Raw genomic sequence first — 18,176 nt, 5'->3', positions numbered from 1 at the left:
CTGGGTCAATTGCACAGCCACTGAGTGAAGGGGTTACTCTGAGGAGGGCTACATGTGCAGTAAAGGCCAAGCATTTGAGCCTTGGAGACCAGGAGCAAATGCAAAGCATACATGGGTGATGTACACCATTTACACATATTCTCTCATAGCTGAAGCTTGCCAAAACCCTTCACCACTTGTGTGTCCTTAGTTGCTGACTAGATATCCCCTAGGTCTGAGGTCAGTAACATTTGCCCCGCCCGATCAGAATCAATTAGAATCAGAATACTTTATTAACCCCAAGGAGAAAATTAAGTATGTTCCTGCCTCTGCACACCTGTTTCTCATGTCTTGCAATTTACCCTCAGTCACAGCAAAACTGAAGAGCTGCGTGACTTGATTTCAAACTACCTAAGTTCTCCAATACCACCCCACTGCTGCACTCCTCCTCTGGCTTCTTGTAGCTGCACACATCAGATTCAAAACACTGAAACCTGCCTACAAAGCCAAAAATAGACCCTATTACCTCAAAGTTCTTTTCACTCCTCACACTGCACCATGCTCCCTTAGATCTACCAGCACTGCTCAACTGGTCTGACCAACTCTCAGGGTAAGAGTTAGGTATACAGCAAGACTCTTTTCTATTCTGGCACTGAGGTTGTGAAATGAACATCCCCTAGATGTACAGACAGCTTAGTCACTGGCTACCTTTTAAATGATATGTGAAGACCTACCTCTGTAAACTCACTTGTATAAAGTGTCAGGCTAGGCCAGAATGAGGACTCAAATGCATCCTGCCTATGTAACAATAAAAGTCATTAATGAACTGGGCAGATAGACAGGCAGAAAATCTGGGCAGGAACATCACAGTAATCCTAACAAAGGCAGGCAGATCAATACAGGACTGTCAAAAAGTTATCAACAGTCCATAATCCAGTACACAGGCAGGCAGGGTAATACAAGGCAGGCAAAAACACAGAGTGAAAAACAGTCTAATAACTCGGAGCACAGGCAGTCAGAACAATGCAGCGCAAGCGAAAACCGAAACCAGAAACAAACCAAGGCAAACCAGGCAGGGCAGAAAAAGGAACAAGGCAGGCTGAAATCACATGTGCACTAAGAATACTAAAGAGAGCATCTGGCAAGGAACCATGTGGAAGCAGCATTCCTACGTATATAGTGCCTGATACCTAAAAAGGCCACCATCCCGGAAGTGAAAATTCAAGGTGTCCGCCGACCCGGAAGTGAGTGTCGCGAAACAGGAAGTGTGGGAAGAGTGCTGACATGAAGCTGGGATACCGGAGGAGACTCACAGGAGAAAAAAACTATTCTTTAAGTATAAAATGAGAATTCTTTTTAAAAAGAAATAACAAATAAGCATATACATAGTCTTACTTTCTAAACAACCAGAAAAAAAACTTGATTAAGTACCACAGACCATATACTATTTATTATAATTCATTTGTTAAAAAATGTATTTACAACACAGAAACATCATCAAAAATCACAGTCAATTCATACTTTAGAGTTGAGGGAATCACATACAGTATCTTATCAGTGTATGAGTACAATATTAAATATTGAAGATAATTAAGAAGAGAGTTATTTATTCATTGTTAGTAGTACTGTGTTGTTGTTGTTTTGTTTTTTTAATTATTGTTGTGCTTTAGGAATACAGCAATATTTAATAAAATTATGAATTAATTTGACAAAATAGAAAAACAATCAGAACATTTAAATTAGTAATAAATTATATAGATCATTTGATTTAAAAAATTAATTCCTTATTCATTACTCTGAAATCAACTCCGTGGAGCTTCAAGAGAAACACTTTTGAAAAGTGCTTTAGAAGTATGTATTATTTCGTCGCTGTTGGGCGTAAACCTTGTATGTCCAAATTTGGTCAATTTCATATTTTTTCACATATCAATGCTATTGGTCAGTCCCCACGTGAGTCTGTTATTTTTACAAGTTATTAACCAATCTAAAGTCTTGAAAATAGCGTGAGCGCAAATCTCATAACTCCATTGGACACTTCAACTGTCCACCTCTTCCTCACTCCACGGGAGAGCTTCGCGGCATATTTCTCCTCAAGAAGTGTCGCAACGAATCAACACATCTTCTGAGGTAAATGTCTTCAAAACACTGGGCTCAAAGAAAAAAAATCTTGACCCCTGCTAGTTCTGGTGCTCGTCTGAGGACAGGAATTTAGCGCAAGACAATCCACTGCAATGCGGACTAAACCCTGTGCACTGCAGATAAGGTACGCATTTTTTTTTTTTCATTTCCTGAAAAATAACGGTTTTGGAGATATGAGGATTCCACCCGACAGCGACGATTTGTTCTTTATTAATTTTCATAATTTACTTTGTTAAAACATGCATGTACTGTATGATAGCAGTTAAACAGGCTCTTGTAATAGGGGTTTACTGCCTTAAGTGTTGATAGGTGCATATGAGTTGTTTGAAGTTGAAGCCATAGTGCCGCTGTTTGCTTGTACATTGTACACATCTGCAAAAGACCAAAATATTAATGGCAGCGCTAATCTCTATCAGGACAATGCTCACATACTTGATACATGATAAAGCCAAATAAATTCAACACATAAGAAAGCAAAATGCAAAAAGTAATAATAAAATTACATATATAAATAAATAACAATATAAATTACAACAGTGAAATAATTGGGGGTGAAAAGGGTCTTCTTCGATTGGCCAACAGTGGCAGCTTGGCGGTGCTGGGAATTGAACCCAAATCTTCCAAGCAACAGACCCAGTATAATGAAAAAAAAATGAGCTGGTCAAATGCAATGCGATCAAAGAGTCTTTTTGATTAATATTCAGTTACATACTTCTTTGCCGTAACCTCTGCATGAAAGGAGGTCCACTTGAGGACGTTGGTCCTGCACTCGTACTCTGAAATTCAGATATATCCGTCATGGATTTATAGAAAATCAATTTAAGTATGAATAAAGTTTTTTTTTTTCTAAAGAACTAGTATATACTCCATCAACAATATTTACCCTGGTGCGACCAGAACTTAAGTTCCTCAGTGAAAACTTTCCTGCCAATGCTTCTCGGACCTGAAACCACAAAAAAGTAATATTAAAATATTATTTCTATTGTTTCTGTGAGGAGAGTTTCATGGTCTTAGATCACACCTACCTTACTGTCCAGTAATATTCCAAAAAGCAAAATAAAGAAACCCTTGAAAGAGAGAACAATATTTTACTATTCACAATATTACTTATAAAACTATATATGCATTAATATTAATATATAGTATATTAAGTGTTTGCAATGAGAATTACAGTCAAAATTATATTAATTTATCTTTAGTACCTGCAGTGAATTAAGGAATGCGAACACCACATGAATCCCAAAGTTCGGTGACACCAAGGTCCCGATGCCGAATCCCCACGTTAGACCAAAGAGAGGTGTTAAAATCGCCACACATCTAGCAGTGACCACTAGGGGATGTTTCTCATCTGGCTGAGTGGAAGCATTAACTCCTCTCCTCAACATCTTACACAGAACCACAATAAGCACCAGGAGGTTTATAGCTACAATCGTCAGAGCAGGAATCACAAATGCCAGGAGAGCCTTTGTTTTATCCCAGTTCAGCCAACAATTGTAATCTTGTTGAATGTATCCTTTGCCTCCAGCTGTAGATGCTACAGTAACGACAGCTATTATTAACGGGGCTCCATAACCGACAGTGAAGCCTATGGCCATCATTGCCCCTCTGGTCATTCTCGAAAAGACCATGAGGGTGCGGTAGAGGAGCAAAAGTGCTGACAGAAACATCCAGAAGAAAAGGGCGAGATAAAAGAAGTGCATGAAGAACGTCGCTGTACTGCAGGGACCCTCATAACCCTCTTGTTTAACAACAGCTGCTCCTATGATGAAGCAAATATTAGCAATCAGGAGGGAGACAGCAATGTTGACTATGGAGACATGTCGCATGAAGGATGTGTCATTTCGTGTCACTGATTTCCATATGATGATTTCAATGATGAGGCACAAAACCAAGCTGCCCATTGAAATGCCAACACCAATGTAAGTTATATAGTCTAAGATTATGGCTTGGACATTATTCAGGGTAAATGGTGACATCAGGATTGAAAAAGAGGTTGTGTGATTGCACTCACATGTGTATCTTTCAATTTCATTCCCTAAGAGCTTTAACTGACATCCAGTCGAGTCCCATCCACCAACACCATTCAGAAGATTAAAGTTCCAGAAGACACACTGAGGTTTTCCCAATGTAGTATTTATGACATCAAAAGAGAGAGAGATGTTGTTAATTGTTGAGTTTGTCTCAATCACAGCTACATCTCCATTGATCTTGGTGCCAGTCTGACTGCTGTCATTGTTGGTCAGATTTCGAACAGGTAAGATGTTGTTAAAGGCCGAAGAGATTATGACGGTGAGGAACGTATTGGCGTTACTCACTGGAATATTTATTTGGGTAGTTGAATTTATTCCAAAGGTTTCAGAAAAGGGTGCAGTAATGGATTTTTTTTCAAGAGAAGTGAAGTTTGTTGTTATTGAGATGTTGCCATCCGGGAGTCTGCGTGCAATGTTTTCAGTAGCGCTCAGAAGTAAATTACTGGCATTACTTGTTGCATTGTTATTGTTTAAATTCACCCAAGTGCCTGATGTACTATCTGTTCCAATGACCTCTGCTGTTTTTATGAAATCCTTAAAAGAGAAATATTTATTAAACAAAGCAAATCTAAGCAATCTACTTTATCATTAGAAATATTTAATCACTAACTAATAATGAAGCAGAAACAACTGTTTTGATTCTTATAAAATTACTAAATAGTATAAAATGCTGTAGTATTGCTCAGTATAAAAACTGAGATTCAATATTAAAGCTATTACCATTCAGTATTTATGATGTACTTCAAAAAGCAAGTAAACTTCTTATCATGTAAAAGGGTGAGTTTTCTTACCGTCATAATAGTTTGACTGACAAAAGTTGTTTGTGAGAGACCTGAAACGATGGTTAGTATGTCTACAATTGTTGTTATGGTTGCTGCAGAAGCAAAGATGTTTTGAGTCTGTGATGTAGCATTACTACTGAGGCTGGCCATAAACTGCGGGATAGCTGCTACCTGTAAATTCTACAGAAGCACAAACCGTTATAAAAAAGCAAACAGAAATTACACTAAAATTATTTTTTCATTATCTTTCTCAGAAGCAAGAAAACAATGTAATTGCCTCAGCTTCATCTTTTAAATTTTGAATTGCAAGCGGAACACAGTTGTCCTCTATAATCTTCCATGTTTTTGAAGTACACTGAGCTACTTTATTGCCAACCATGTTTCCATCACAGTTAGCAGTTTGTTTTGCTCCCTCATTTCCAGCCCCGAATACATTATCAGAACAGTCAAATCCTAAAACAAAAAAATAAAATAAATAAATATAACATTTATGTATTTGCAGTTTGTTGGGCAAAGCAATGTCCACTGTCTACCAATAATGAATAGTGGAAATGCAAATTCCATTTGACACCAGTTCACGCTAATTATACAGTTAGACTCTAGCATTCATTGTTTTTACAAAGTACATAGTGCTGCCAGGATATGTTTTTCTTTTTTTTTTCTTTCTTTTTTCTTTTGGTAAAAATACATTTTAATGTGGTATACCTGTATGTATTTTTAAAATTGATTTATCGAATAAAATTGATTGACTAAAAGTTCTAGCCAATATATAATAATCCATAATGACAAAGCAAAGAATTTGTTCTTAAAAATGTTGATTTTTTTTTTATTTATTTGATCTATTATAAGTCCAATGATAAAGGTTGTTTCAAAATTTAATGTGCAGCTGAATGATTCATACTGATACACTTTTACATCCTGTACAAGGTATCGCTAATATTAGATTTTTATAAATCAAGTCATTGCTTTGTTCGATTTATTCATTTGACTCAGAAAAATTCGTTGATAATTGAGTTGAGTTGTTACAATAATTATTAATAATAATGCATTTTTCCTTGTTTTTTTAATTATTACAGTCCCCGTTACCCGAGGTAGTTCGGATAAAGTGGTAGAAAATGAAAGAATGAATGAATTATTACAGTATTTGATTGAATATATGTAGATTACTGCCTGATTTTCCAAGTTTTCTTATAATTTTTGGGGAAAATGTAATTTTAAAAATAAATCATTACTCACCTTGGTTTTTTACTTGTATATTAATGGTCTCTGAGTTGTAACTACTATCACTGATTGGTTGTGTTAGTTGGCATTTGAACTGTTTTGTTTGCTCAGAATTCTGACAATCCTGTTTGTTAATTGTATAGTCACATGAGATGCAGACTCCTGGTGAGAAAGTGCAACACAAATGGTTAAACGTGTTCAAAACTGAAACAGCTTCTCTTAGATAGTTTTTCATTTTACAGAAACTGGAAACATTTCATTTTCAGTTTAAACTGCACACAATGTCATTCAGTAAAGGTGGACTAAATATTTGTTTGTATTAATGTTTTTTTTTTCCTTATTTATGTTTGGTTACACTGGTATTCATGACCACATCACATAAAACGTTAAATAAAATCTGTGTGTGTATGACCTGTTGAACTTGAGCAGGTTGTAGTGTCAGTCCATTGCACCTTATATACACCCTGAACACAACACTGCAGTGAGACTGTTGTAGCCTCACATTGTATAATTTTGTTACTGGTCACTTGAATATTGGGATATGGCTGAATTGTAATGCTTTGCCAGATTATATAGGGCAGAGAGTTTACTGTTGTTATGCATGAATATTGACCTAAAAAAAAGAAGAAGTTATTATTATTATTATTATTATTATTATTATTATTATTATTATTATTGGCAATAATGATAATACTAATAACAATAATAATTATATATATATATTTTATTATAATTATATATATATATATATATATATATATATATATATATATATATATATATATATATATATATATATGTTTGTTTGTTTGTTTGTTTTCAGACTTACCACTGTCATTGGGACCGGCATTCTTCACAGTGAGTTCAGTATTATTAATCACATACTTGTCTGACTGCTGTAACTGAATCCCTTTCCCGGTCCAAATTATACCATTTGTATTTGGAGGATTACATGTAAGTTTGAGATCTGAACTAGGATATATGTTTCCGTTGATGTTTGTTAGTTCTCCTTGGACTAAAATAAAGAATCATGCATTCTTGTTGTTGATAGCATTAATACTACAGATGGTTTAAAAATAAAACGAATAACTAAAAGTAACTATAACTGAACAACTACAAGTACAACTACAACCAAAATAATAATAATAATAATAATAATAATAATAATAAGTCTACTTTGTCCACTCACCACTTTGACTGAGAAAATCACTAGAAACACTGAATCCACTATTAATGAGATTAGTAGCAAGCTTTTGGTTTGCTGAAGCCAAATCAACATTGTTAGTTGTTGAGGTAATACTGAAGTCTGCAATCACACTGCCAGGTCTGTTTAAAACAATATAATTCAATATAATTACAATTATATTGTAATATTATATTATTATATTGTATATATATATATATTATATATATATTATTACCTGAAACCAGTCACTGTTGCAGAGTTGGGCTGATAGCCAGGTACATTTCTGTAGCTTTCTTCAATCTGATGGTAAAAAATATAGTTTTAAGTGAAAGAAGTACTACATGGTAATCCACAGCATTACAATTACTACTACTACTACTACATAATAATAATAATAATAATAATAATAATAATAATAATAATAATAATACAGATTAAATCACATAATATACTGTGCAATACTTACCAAACTCTGAATTGTATTTTTATATTTTTGATATGTTGCACTATTTTTATTGTTGAGTTCATAGTCAAAATCTTGATTTAGTTTCAATGAGAGGCCCAGTACCTTGTTGTCTTGAAAAAATAACAATAATGAAAAATTACACAAACATCATTTAGTAAATAAAATCACAATAATTGCATAATACAATAATTACACAGTTAATAAAATAAATAAAGTGAGTGCAAAGTGTGTTTTTGGTCAATGGCAAAAAAAAACAAGTAAAATGAACAAGGATTAACATACTTGTGGCTGGGGTTGTAATGACAGCTGTGGTCGTTGTAGTTGTGGTGGTTGTGGGGGGTGTAGTTGTGGTGATTGTAGTTGTGGGGGGTGTAGTTGTGGTGGTTGTAGTTGTGGGGGGTGTAGTTGTGGTGGTTGTAGTTGTGGGTGGTGTAGTTGTGGTGGTAGTGGTTGTGGGGGGTGTAGTTGTGGGGGTTGTAGTTGTGAAGGGTGTGGTTGAGGGGGGTGTAGTTGTGGGGGGTGTAGTTGTGGTGGTTGTAGTTGTGAGTGGTGTGGTTGTGGGGGGTGTAGTTGTGGGTGGTGTAGTTGTGGTGGTTGTAGTTGTGAGTGGTGTAGATGTGGTAGTTGTAGTTGTGGTGGTTGTAGTTGTGGGGGGTGTAGTTGTGAGGGGTGTAGTTGTGGTTGGTATTGCTGTGTCTGTTGTTACAGGAGTTGTTGTGCCTGCTGTTGTTTCAGGAGTTGTTGTGCTGGCTAATGTTACAATTGTTGATATGCCTGCTGTTGTTACAGGAGTTGTTGTGCTGGCTAATGTTACAATTGTTGATGTGCCTGCTGTTGTTTCAGGAGTTGTTGTGCTGGCTAATGTTACAATTGTTGATGTGCCTGCTGTTGTTACAGGAGTTGTTGTGCTGGCTAATGTTACAATTGTTGATGTGCCTGCTGTTGTTTCAGGAGTTGTTGTGCCTGCTGTTGTTACAGGAGTTGTTGTGCCTGCTGTTGTTTCAGGAGTTGTTGTGCTGGCTAATGTTACAATTGTTGATGTGCCTGCTGTTGTTTCAGGAGTTGTTGTGCTGGCTAATGTTACAATTGTTGATGTGCCTGCTGTTGTTACAGGAGTTGTTGTGCTGGCTAATGTTACAATTGTTGATGTGCCTGCTGTTGTTTCAGGAGTTGTTGTGCTGGCTAATGTTACAATTGTTGATGTGCCTGCTGTTGTTTCAGGAGTTGTTGTGCTGGCTAATGTTACAATTGTTGATGTGCCTGCTGTTGTTACAGGAGTTGTTGTGCTGGCTAATGTTACAATTGTTGATGTGCCTGCTGTTGTTTCAGGAGTTGTTGTGCCTGCTGTTGTTTCAGGAGTTGTTGTGCTGGCTAATGTTACAATTGTTGATGTGCCTGCTGTTGTTTCAGGAGTTGTTGTGCTGGCTAATGTTACAATTGTTGATGTGCCTGCTGTTGTTACAGGAGTTGTTGTGCTGGCTAATGTTACAATTGTTGATGTGCCTGCTGTTGTTTCAGGAGTTGCTGTGCTTGCTGTTGTTTCAGGAGTTGTTGTGCTGGCTAATGTTACAATTGTTGATGTGCCTGCTGTTGTTACAGGAGTTGTTGTGCCTGCTGTTGTTACAGGAGTTGTTGTGCTGGCTAATGTTACAATTGTTGATGTGCCTGCTGTTGTTTCAGGAGTTGTTGTGCCTGCTGTTGTTTCAGGAGTTGTTGTGCCTGCTGTTGTTTCAGGAGTTGTTGTGCCTGCTGTTGTTTCAGGAGTTGTGTAGGCTGATGTAACAGGAGTTGTGCTGGCTGTGGATGTGGGAATAGCGCTGTGTTAGTTATGACTGCAGTAGATTGTTTCAGTGTAAATTTGATTGTGGAAAATCTTAAGCATGCAAAGGTAAATAGTAAATATATTATAGATGCACATATATGCATATATGCATATGTGCATATACACCATTTAAAACTTAGGAGGAAAAATCAACTTTTAGATTGAAGGAAGGAAGGAAAGAAGGAAGGAAGGAAGGAAGGAAGGAAGGAAGCAGGAAAGGAATGAATGAACGAATGAAGGATGAAAGGAATGAAGAAAGCAATGAATAAAGGAATGAAGGAAGAAAGGAAGAAATGAAGGAAGGAATGAAGGAATCAAAGAAGGAAGGAATGAAGGAAGCAAAGAAGGAAGGAATGAAGGAAGCAATGAAAGAATGAAGGAATAAAGGAAGGAATGAATGAATGATGGAATGAAATAATGTTCGAAAGTAATGAAGGAATAAAGAAATGAATGAAGGAAGGAAAGAAAGAAGGAATGAATGAAGGAATGAGTGAAGGAATGAATAAAGGAATGAACTCGCCGTTTACCTAATGTTTTTCTTACCAGTTTTTGGCACACAGACCTGTCCATCACTGGGAATGGCGCTGATACAGGTACATGTTCCTTCATTTAGGTTATCACAGGCGTTATATGTAATACAGTTATTGTAGGACCAAACATACTGATCCTCACACGTGCACTGGTATTGAGATTCATTGAAACTGAATAGTGGCTGGCACACTGGGGAAAAAACCTTCATTAAATAATATATAGCAATTTAGATCAATTTAGATTATATATAATAATACACACACACACACACACACACACACACACACACACACACACATACATACATACACATGCATATATATATGCATACCATATGAAATACACACAAACAATTCTTCAGTTGCTGTTATTCCTGGTTAGTCCTGTTAATACAGTATATAAGCCTAACATACACGTCCTTGATTTTGCTTTAAGCTGCATACACTGTGAATGTTTTTCACATGTTTTGACCATTGCCATGGCTTTTAATTTGTATTTGCCTCCTGTCAGGGTAAGTCCTGTATGTTGCAATATAACACTCATATAACACAATGATATGAGTTGAGGCCCATCACAAGAGAAATCACATATCAATGCGGTCCTTTGGAAGGGTTTTATGTGTGGTAGAAAGTTATTTAATAGAATTAGCAAAGGCACATCCAGCTAATTATATACACAGTGTAACAACAAATCTTTTTCAGTGCTTATAGAAGCTATGGAACATAACTGTGGGTGCAAAGAGGGGCCTTGCATTCACACAAGAAAGACCTGATCTCTGCCACTAAAGTTTGCAGAATACATACAAACTTTCTGGTTAAATAGATTTTGATGCAAATATCCAGCTGTTTAAATGAATGTAAATTGAACACATTAACAAAAGGACTAAATAACAAGACTCTAATCAGCCAATAAGTATGGTTAATAACTATATAGAGATTTACAAAAGTTTGTAATTTGAACCTTTTAGAGGGATTCTTTTATAAATAAGGAAGGACAACAAATCCAACAACCAAGATAAATCTGAAATCTGATTTTCATTAGTGTATAAATTCCCCTATCAAAGAACAAAATAAACCTGAAGGTCACGTAGGATTAGTGTTCCATCTATGGTCAAACATATATTTGAGTCAGTTTCCACAATATGATGCTAAACAAATAAAAAAGAATAAATATCTTAAAAACCTAAATATTTAAATGAAAACAAATGAATAGTAATAAAAAAACCTTACCTGCTGTAATGTCTAAACCAGTGATGTTTGTGATGCTGTCTATTTGTAAAGGAGTGATGGAATTCGCTGATGATTTGATTTGGTCAAATAAAATCACTTCTGACACATTCAACTCAACAACCACAATGTATTCTACTATGCCTGTGTTCACTAAAAAATAAAAAAAAAAATTTAAGTGATACATATAAAAATAAAAACCTTACAGACATAATATAGATATTTCTTTTTAAACATAACATTTATTATTATTTACCATCTCGTGTTTTCCTTAAGAGAAGCACTTGTTCCTCAGGGTAGCTAAACTGAACATTAAAAAGGTTATAGCTTAGGTAATGTTACATAATAATATAATAGCAGTTTGTTAAAAATATTAGTATCAGTTTACCTTTGAGGGAATATATACAGAGACAGTATTTCCAAAAACACTGATCTACTGGGACTTTTACACACAACACTCTAGAGTTTACAGAGAATTGTAACTCAAAAAAGCACTCTTAAGAAAAGTGGTGAGCAGAAAAGCATCTCAGAATGTACAACACGTCAAACCTTCAGGTGGATGTGCCTGTAAGTATACATACCCTCAGAGGTAACAACCTGAGTTTTTATTGCTGTATGAAAAAAGTATACCTTTATTTTTGTTTCTAACAAAAAATATCATTTTATTATAAACATTTTTTTATTTTATAATAAATATTATTTAATTTTACCTCTACAATAACGTCTGAAGTTTCATGGAACACTTGTTTAGAGTTCACAACTTGCATATGAATCAGCAGTAAGACAACAAATCCCAGCAAACCATATTTTGATATTTTCCCTGTAAGTGTATACAAATGGTAAAAAAATGTCTTTATATATATATATATATATATGTGTGTGTATATATATTTAGAATAGCTATGTCTATATTTTATTAAGAGCTGAAATCCATCTTTTTGCTCTGCTGCTGAATAAACGCAACTGTTTCAAATAACTTAACCAAAGCCAAATGTGCAGTTAGTCTTTCACTAAACACTTTAATAACTGCTTTATTCAAACAAGGAATCTGGAAGTATATCAGCACTTTTTCTTCACAGGAAAGTGCAAAAAATGAACCAAAATACTGTTGTTATTATTAATTTCACAAACAAAAACAATGTTAAAATTGTGATGCATCATCCTCTGCCTTCGTGTCATTAATGGCTTCATTAATTAGTGCTCACAATGACCTATTAATGTCTAATACATTAAAGAAAAAAAACAATAAAAAAACAATTGGATCTGGTGGATCAAGTTATTTTTATAAGCTACAGAATAATGAGGAAGGAAGACATATTGCTCAACAAGACAGGAACTACACACAGGTGATTTACAGAAAATCATTTTAAACACAAAAATAACTCCTCTGAATATGAGTAACTTTTATTATTAGAAGTAAATATTGGAATCACTAACTCTGAATACTCTGAATGCAAATTCTCATCAGAGTCTCTTTCTTTTTATGGCTCTTTGTCCATTCACTGGTTGTAAAGAAGCAGATTTCTTTTGAAATTTTAATCTTTCCTATAACAATAAAAAGGTATAGGATTTGATCGTCAGTAAACCTATCAATTAGAAACAGAACAGAAGAGTGTTTGTGGTGTTTACAGAAATTGTATGAAAGTAAGTCATGTCAAACCAATGGAGAAAACCAAAACTAAAAAGGTATGCAGACTCAAGTGGCGGTTCCACTCAACACCAGCAGATGTCCACATCACCAGGACAATATACCAGTTGATATGTCACCTGTCATGAGACTCACTGGTTACATAAGCCCAGTTTTCATAAGCTCATTGCAAAGCATCGCCTTCTTTCTAATTGCGTTGTTGAGTGTTTGAGGGTGTGGGTTGCTGATGGGTTGACTGTTTAGTTGTAATGGATCACCAGGAACCGGCTGATTGGAATCCATATACGTTTATTTGAATCGACAAACACAGTACAAAGGCGTAATTAATAAAACAGGCAAGGTTTGATCAAAAAGTAAAGTCTGTAAGGCAAACACATCCAAATACGAGAGACAGGTGGACAAACATCAGAAAGTACAGGCATATCAGTCAAATCATCTTCACATAGATGAGAGCTTGAGCATGGTTAAAATACCTGAACATGACCCTGACGGGAAGAAGGAACTGTGTTGGAACCGTCAAGTTTTTCTCTTTTGGCTGTCTACTAATTCCACTAAAACATGCAAAATACCAAGAGTGCGGTGAGCGTGAAACCACTGAGGACATTCCTTTATAGACTGAGCCATCTGAATGTATGAACAGGAATTGCATTTTCTCACTCACTCACTCATTTTCTACCGCTTATCCGGACCAGTTCATCTGGTCGGCTCAACGCACAGGGATGGGACACCTCTCTACCCATCGCAGGAGCCAAATTGATTATTGATATCCGAACTACCTCTGGTAAATACATGGGGCATCAAGGCAGGATACACCCTGGATGGAGTGCCAACCCATCGCAGGGCACACACACTCTCTCATTCATTCACGCAATCACACACTACAGACAATTTTCCAGAGATGTCAATCAACCTACCATGCATGTCTTTGGACCGGGGGAGGAAACCGGAGTACCCGGAGGAAACCCCCGAGGCACGGGGAGAACATGCAAACTCCACACACACAAGGCGGAGGTGGGAATCGAACCCCCAACCCTGGAGGTGTGAGGCGAACGTGCTAACCACGAAGCCACCGTGCCCCCAGAATTGCATTTTATAGCAGATATTATATAATCCAATCACTCATATGTAAGTTTCATTGTTTCAGCGTTTAACATTTCTTTATATGTCATGTAAAACCCTGAAGTTGATCTGTGATAATGTCTATAACTTTGAAGAAGAAAGTAACATTACTATGAAGAAAAACTGGATCTCAGTCATAACAAGATGGGGTGTTTGCCTGGAACTATAAAGTTTCCAGCAAAACAAATCAGCTTTCATTTCATTGAGTCTAAATGGATTGCATGGAGGAAGGTCAGCGGTTGATCTTGGACACGACTTGTGTGTGGTAGCACAGCGGCCATGGATCAGCACCGCAATCACAGGCTTGTTCAGAGCAGTACACAATAAAAACACGTGTATAGATTGGAATAGATTTAGACTTATTCAATAATTAATCTCTGACCAGTAATACATTAAGTACCATTACTGAGACATCATCCTTACACAAATTAATGATCTTCTAGACGAAATATTAGTTCATAACATGTAAAAGTGTCTACAAGAAACATATTATAAATAAAAATATATATATAATAACAGCATCTCAGTTCTTATTCAGAAAACTAAACTAAGGGCAGGGCCTCACTATGTTGTCAGATATTTAAGGCATGGCTTGCCCAAGGTGCTGGGAACATAGATTTTAGTCTCTGGCACAGTGCCACTGGGCAATGACGGCACCATTTCCCAGCAGTGCGACAAATCATATGACTCATATGTATCATATTTGTTATGCTTAGTTGAGTATGTATGGTATTGCCCTTGTTTTTTGTTATTGCTGTTGTTTGTTTGTTTTACAGTTAATTGTTGCTTTTACTCTGTTTTGTTTTTGTTTTATTTAATAAATTTAAACTTTAATAAAATTACATTTAAATTTAAGTACAATATCAATCTTAAATCTTTGCATACATCTTTGTATAATGTTAACCTTTTAGTGCATTTTGCAATATTTTTTATGTTTTTTAAAGCTGCTTTGAGACAATGTCCATTTTTAAAAGCGCTAGAAGTAAAAATTGCATTTTACTGAATTGAATAAATTTGCATCTCAACACTGATAACTGATCCTTGTCCATGTTGAAATGATTACATAATTGTTAAATAATTGTCACATAATTGACACATAATTGTTGCAAATGTTTCAGCTGTTGCTGTAATAGTCAGGTTAAATTATAACTTACCGTTATTAACCATAATGCTAAGGCAGATTCGTGTGGTATCACTCTGGTGTCTCTACAGATAAAATACAAGAACTATTGAGCACATTCATAAAACACCAGGAAGCAGTAAGATAGGTTTACTTACAGGAAATATATATAAAAGAGGTATACTTCTGTATAAGGAAGTAATAATAACTCTGTTCAGGATGTATTTGGTTTCATTTGATTAATCACATCTCCAGGAGACCACAAATTAAAATTAGAAATATAAAGTAGCAGTCTCCAAAGAGACTTTACACAGATTTTACACCAACTAGTTAAAGAGATCTTGATGATTTTTTAAACCACTAAACTTTTGCTTAGTTCGTATTGCTTGGAAACATGTGTACAAATGGATAGTAATCTAGCTACACCAAAACTGTGCATTTAATTGTACTTTTTTGCAAGAGTGCTGTTCAAGAAGTGTTGAGTGTATTTTTGAGGTTTCTCCAAACTCTCCAGTTTTAAAAATACAGTAATAAAATAAAAATTCTGAAATCAGTGCTTCTAAAGGCAAGTATGATATAACACTTGAGTAACACTTGAGTTGTTTTGGTAAGTAGATGTCATTTATATATGGTCTGGTTAATTTACATGTGTTTCCCAAATTATACATGACTATAATATTTATTATAAATAAATAAATAAATAAATAAATAAATAAATAAATCTAATATATTTTAGTAGCTTGTGAAGACTGAAGATTACAAAAGTGGGGACAAGAATTGGACAAAAAATAAAAGGGTTTGAAGATTTTTAAGGGTTTAAGGGATTTAAAGGGTTTATAAGGGATTCCAATTGGTGCATAAAATAAAACAAAAATTAAATTTTCACATAAAATAAACTTTAAAGCCTTCAAGATAAGATATACCTTTATTCATCCCACAGTGGGGAAATTTCTCAAATTTAATTTAACTTAATTTCTTTAAGAAATCAGACAAAAAAATGATCATGAAGGTCACTTCAAACATCATGGGAATTTTTTTCCTCATTATTGTGCTGACTGTTTTCCGACAAAACACAGCATAACACAGGATTTCGTAATATCTCTTTCACAAGCTTTGTGCCAAATATGGTGTAAATAAGCATTGCTGAGACTTAACAAAAATTCCTGTTTGGCAGAAATTATTTTTGTCATGAAATGAAAACAAATAACAGAATTCTGATAAATAAAATTTGTGAGCTGTGAAAAAATGTAAAGATTTTTCCAAAACTAATTTGTAGAAATGATCTAAAAGGGTCTGCTGAAACTGGCCAGAGGTTAATCTAGGAAAACATTTTCTACATTTAACAGTTCCAAACTTTAACAAGTATTGAGAAGTATAGACTAAAATTGGTGCAGTGATTATTGGCACTTTGTCTGATCACTATGTCAAATTTCACCATAAAATAAGAGCAATATTAAAAACATGAGGTAATTTTCCAAAATGGAATTAACTCCATAATACAAAATCATAAAGCAACAATATTCAGTGTAAAAAAATATACACATTAGAGAGACAAAAATAGAGAAAAGATTTTTAAATAAGATTAAATGATTAAGGTAAAATAAGATTTTTAAAAAATATATAGATATTAATTATAGTCACTTATGCTTACAAGATTTAACTATGATTTTACATGTTTTAACTGTTCTTGTCTTAAATCAGTAGTTTATACTTTTTGTAGTCTAAAGTATAAGTTCTTTATATCTCTTTATATTTATTGATTATATTTCTTTAATAACTATTGTTGTAGTTACAGATTATATGATATGGTATAATCTACTGCATTTCCTGAGCTCAGAATTCAAGACAAAAAAGTAATAATAAATATAAGTAAATAAAATACATACAACTTGAATTGCATTAAATACAAATGCACTTAAATAAAAGCAGCTATTTTCAAGCAGAAACCTAGAACTACAGGAGCAAATTATTTCTGAACTGTCCAAATAATTCTGATCGATCATTAAATACAAACGCAAAAACATGATTTGTTTTACTTAAATCACAAGTATAGCATGAAATCTTAGCTTGTAGGTCTTACCTTGGTTCTAGCCAGCCCACGTGTATCTCACTAAGTGTGAGCGGGCTATCCAGTCCTTATAAGCTTTTGACTTACTGATACCTGACCTTCCAAATACCTTAGACTCAAAAAAAAAAAAAAAAAAAGCATACTAGCCAGACCAGTTTCAGATCTCAGTGTTCACCGTAATATGTTTGTTTTTTTTCCTCATTCCAGTTCAAATGGACAGATAAAGTGAGACTGGTTGAAGGGGTCAATATACTATACAATATATTATATTACAAAACCTTTGCAGATATCTGATCATCACATTCATATAGTGATGCAAGTGTTGAAGGCACACCATTGACTAGAATTGTGCAGAATGCATGCTGTAACATTAACATTATCATTCACCTGAAGGGTCCAAACCTTCCCAAGCTCTCGAAGCACATCATATATCCATTTGAATAACACTGTGCGATGTGTTTATAATTACTTCTAGTCATGTTTTGTTTATACAGTCATGTCTGGATTGCTTTTGGTTATTATCTTCACCCCTGTCTTGTCATTGATGTATATGTTTTTTTCTCTCCTGAAAAACTTGTATATTTACGTCCTCAGTCTTTTAAGTTAAAACCTTTTGCCTTTTTCTGCCTTTTGACAATGTGAGCCTTAAATGAGTATTTCTTGTTTTGTGTTCTTTGTGATTTTTCTAGTTTTCAGTTTCCTTGACTTTTTGATGTACGGATTATATTTGTATGATGTTGCCTGCCTGTTCTCTGACCCCCATTATGCAGATATGATGAGGATATACACTTGCAGCTCAATGATCCCTATGTTTATGATCAATAGAAACATGGTTTAGT

The 18,176-nt window shown here is 34.9% G+C and overlaps 1 protein-coding gene across 1 annotated transcript; it reads right to left on the bottom strand.

Annotated features, from left to right (window-relative positions):
- Positions 1-1,471: 1,471 nt before the first annotated feature.
- LOC132863208 (mucin-2-like) lies at positions 1,472-17,400 on the bottom strand. The gene is made up of 20 exons (XM_060895882.1): positions 17,350-17,400; positions 15,304-15,355; positions 12,093-12,202; positions 11,639-11,687; positions 11,386-11,535; positions 10,169-10,345; positions 8,086-9,600; positions 7,804-7,913; positions 7,573-7,637; positions 7,341-7,477; positions 6,981-7,166; positions 6,564-6,764; positions 6,167-6,313; positions 5,208-5,383; positions 4,940-5,110; positions 3,321-4,682; positions 3,144-3,185; positions 3,002-3,061; positions 2,831-2,894; positions 1,472-2,490 (listed from the first exon to the last, which is right to left on the bottom strand). Exons 2-20 carry the CDS (start codon positions 15,314-15,316, stop codon positions 2,414-2,416), a joined length of 4,812 nt encoding a protein of 1,603 aa, XP_060751865.1. The 5' UTR covers positions 15,317-15,355; positions 17,350-17,400; the 3' UTR covers positions 1,472-2,413.
- Between the last annotated feature and the right edge of the window lie 776 nt (positions 17,401-18,176).

The sequence above is a fragment of the Tachysurus vachellii genome, chromosome 20, assembly GCF_030014155.1.
Source record: "Tachysurus vachellii isolate PV-2020 chromosome 20, HZAU_Pvac_v1, whole genome shotgun sequence".
Taxonomy (NCBI): domain Eukaryota; kingdom Metazoa; phylum Chordata; class Actinopteri; order Siluriformes; family Bagridae; genus Tachysurus; species Tachysurus vachellii.
The sequence above is the reverse complement of the archived record's forward strand: the minus strand, read 5'-3'. Positions and strand labels throughout refer to the sequence as shown.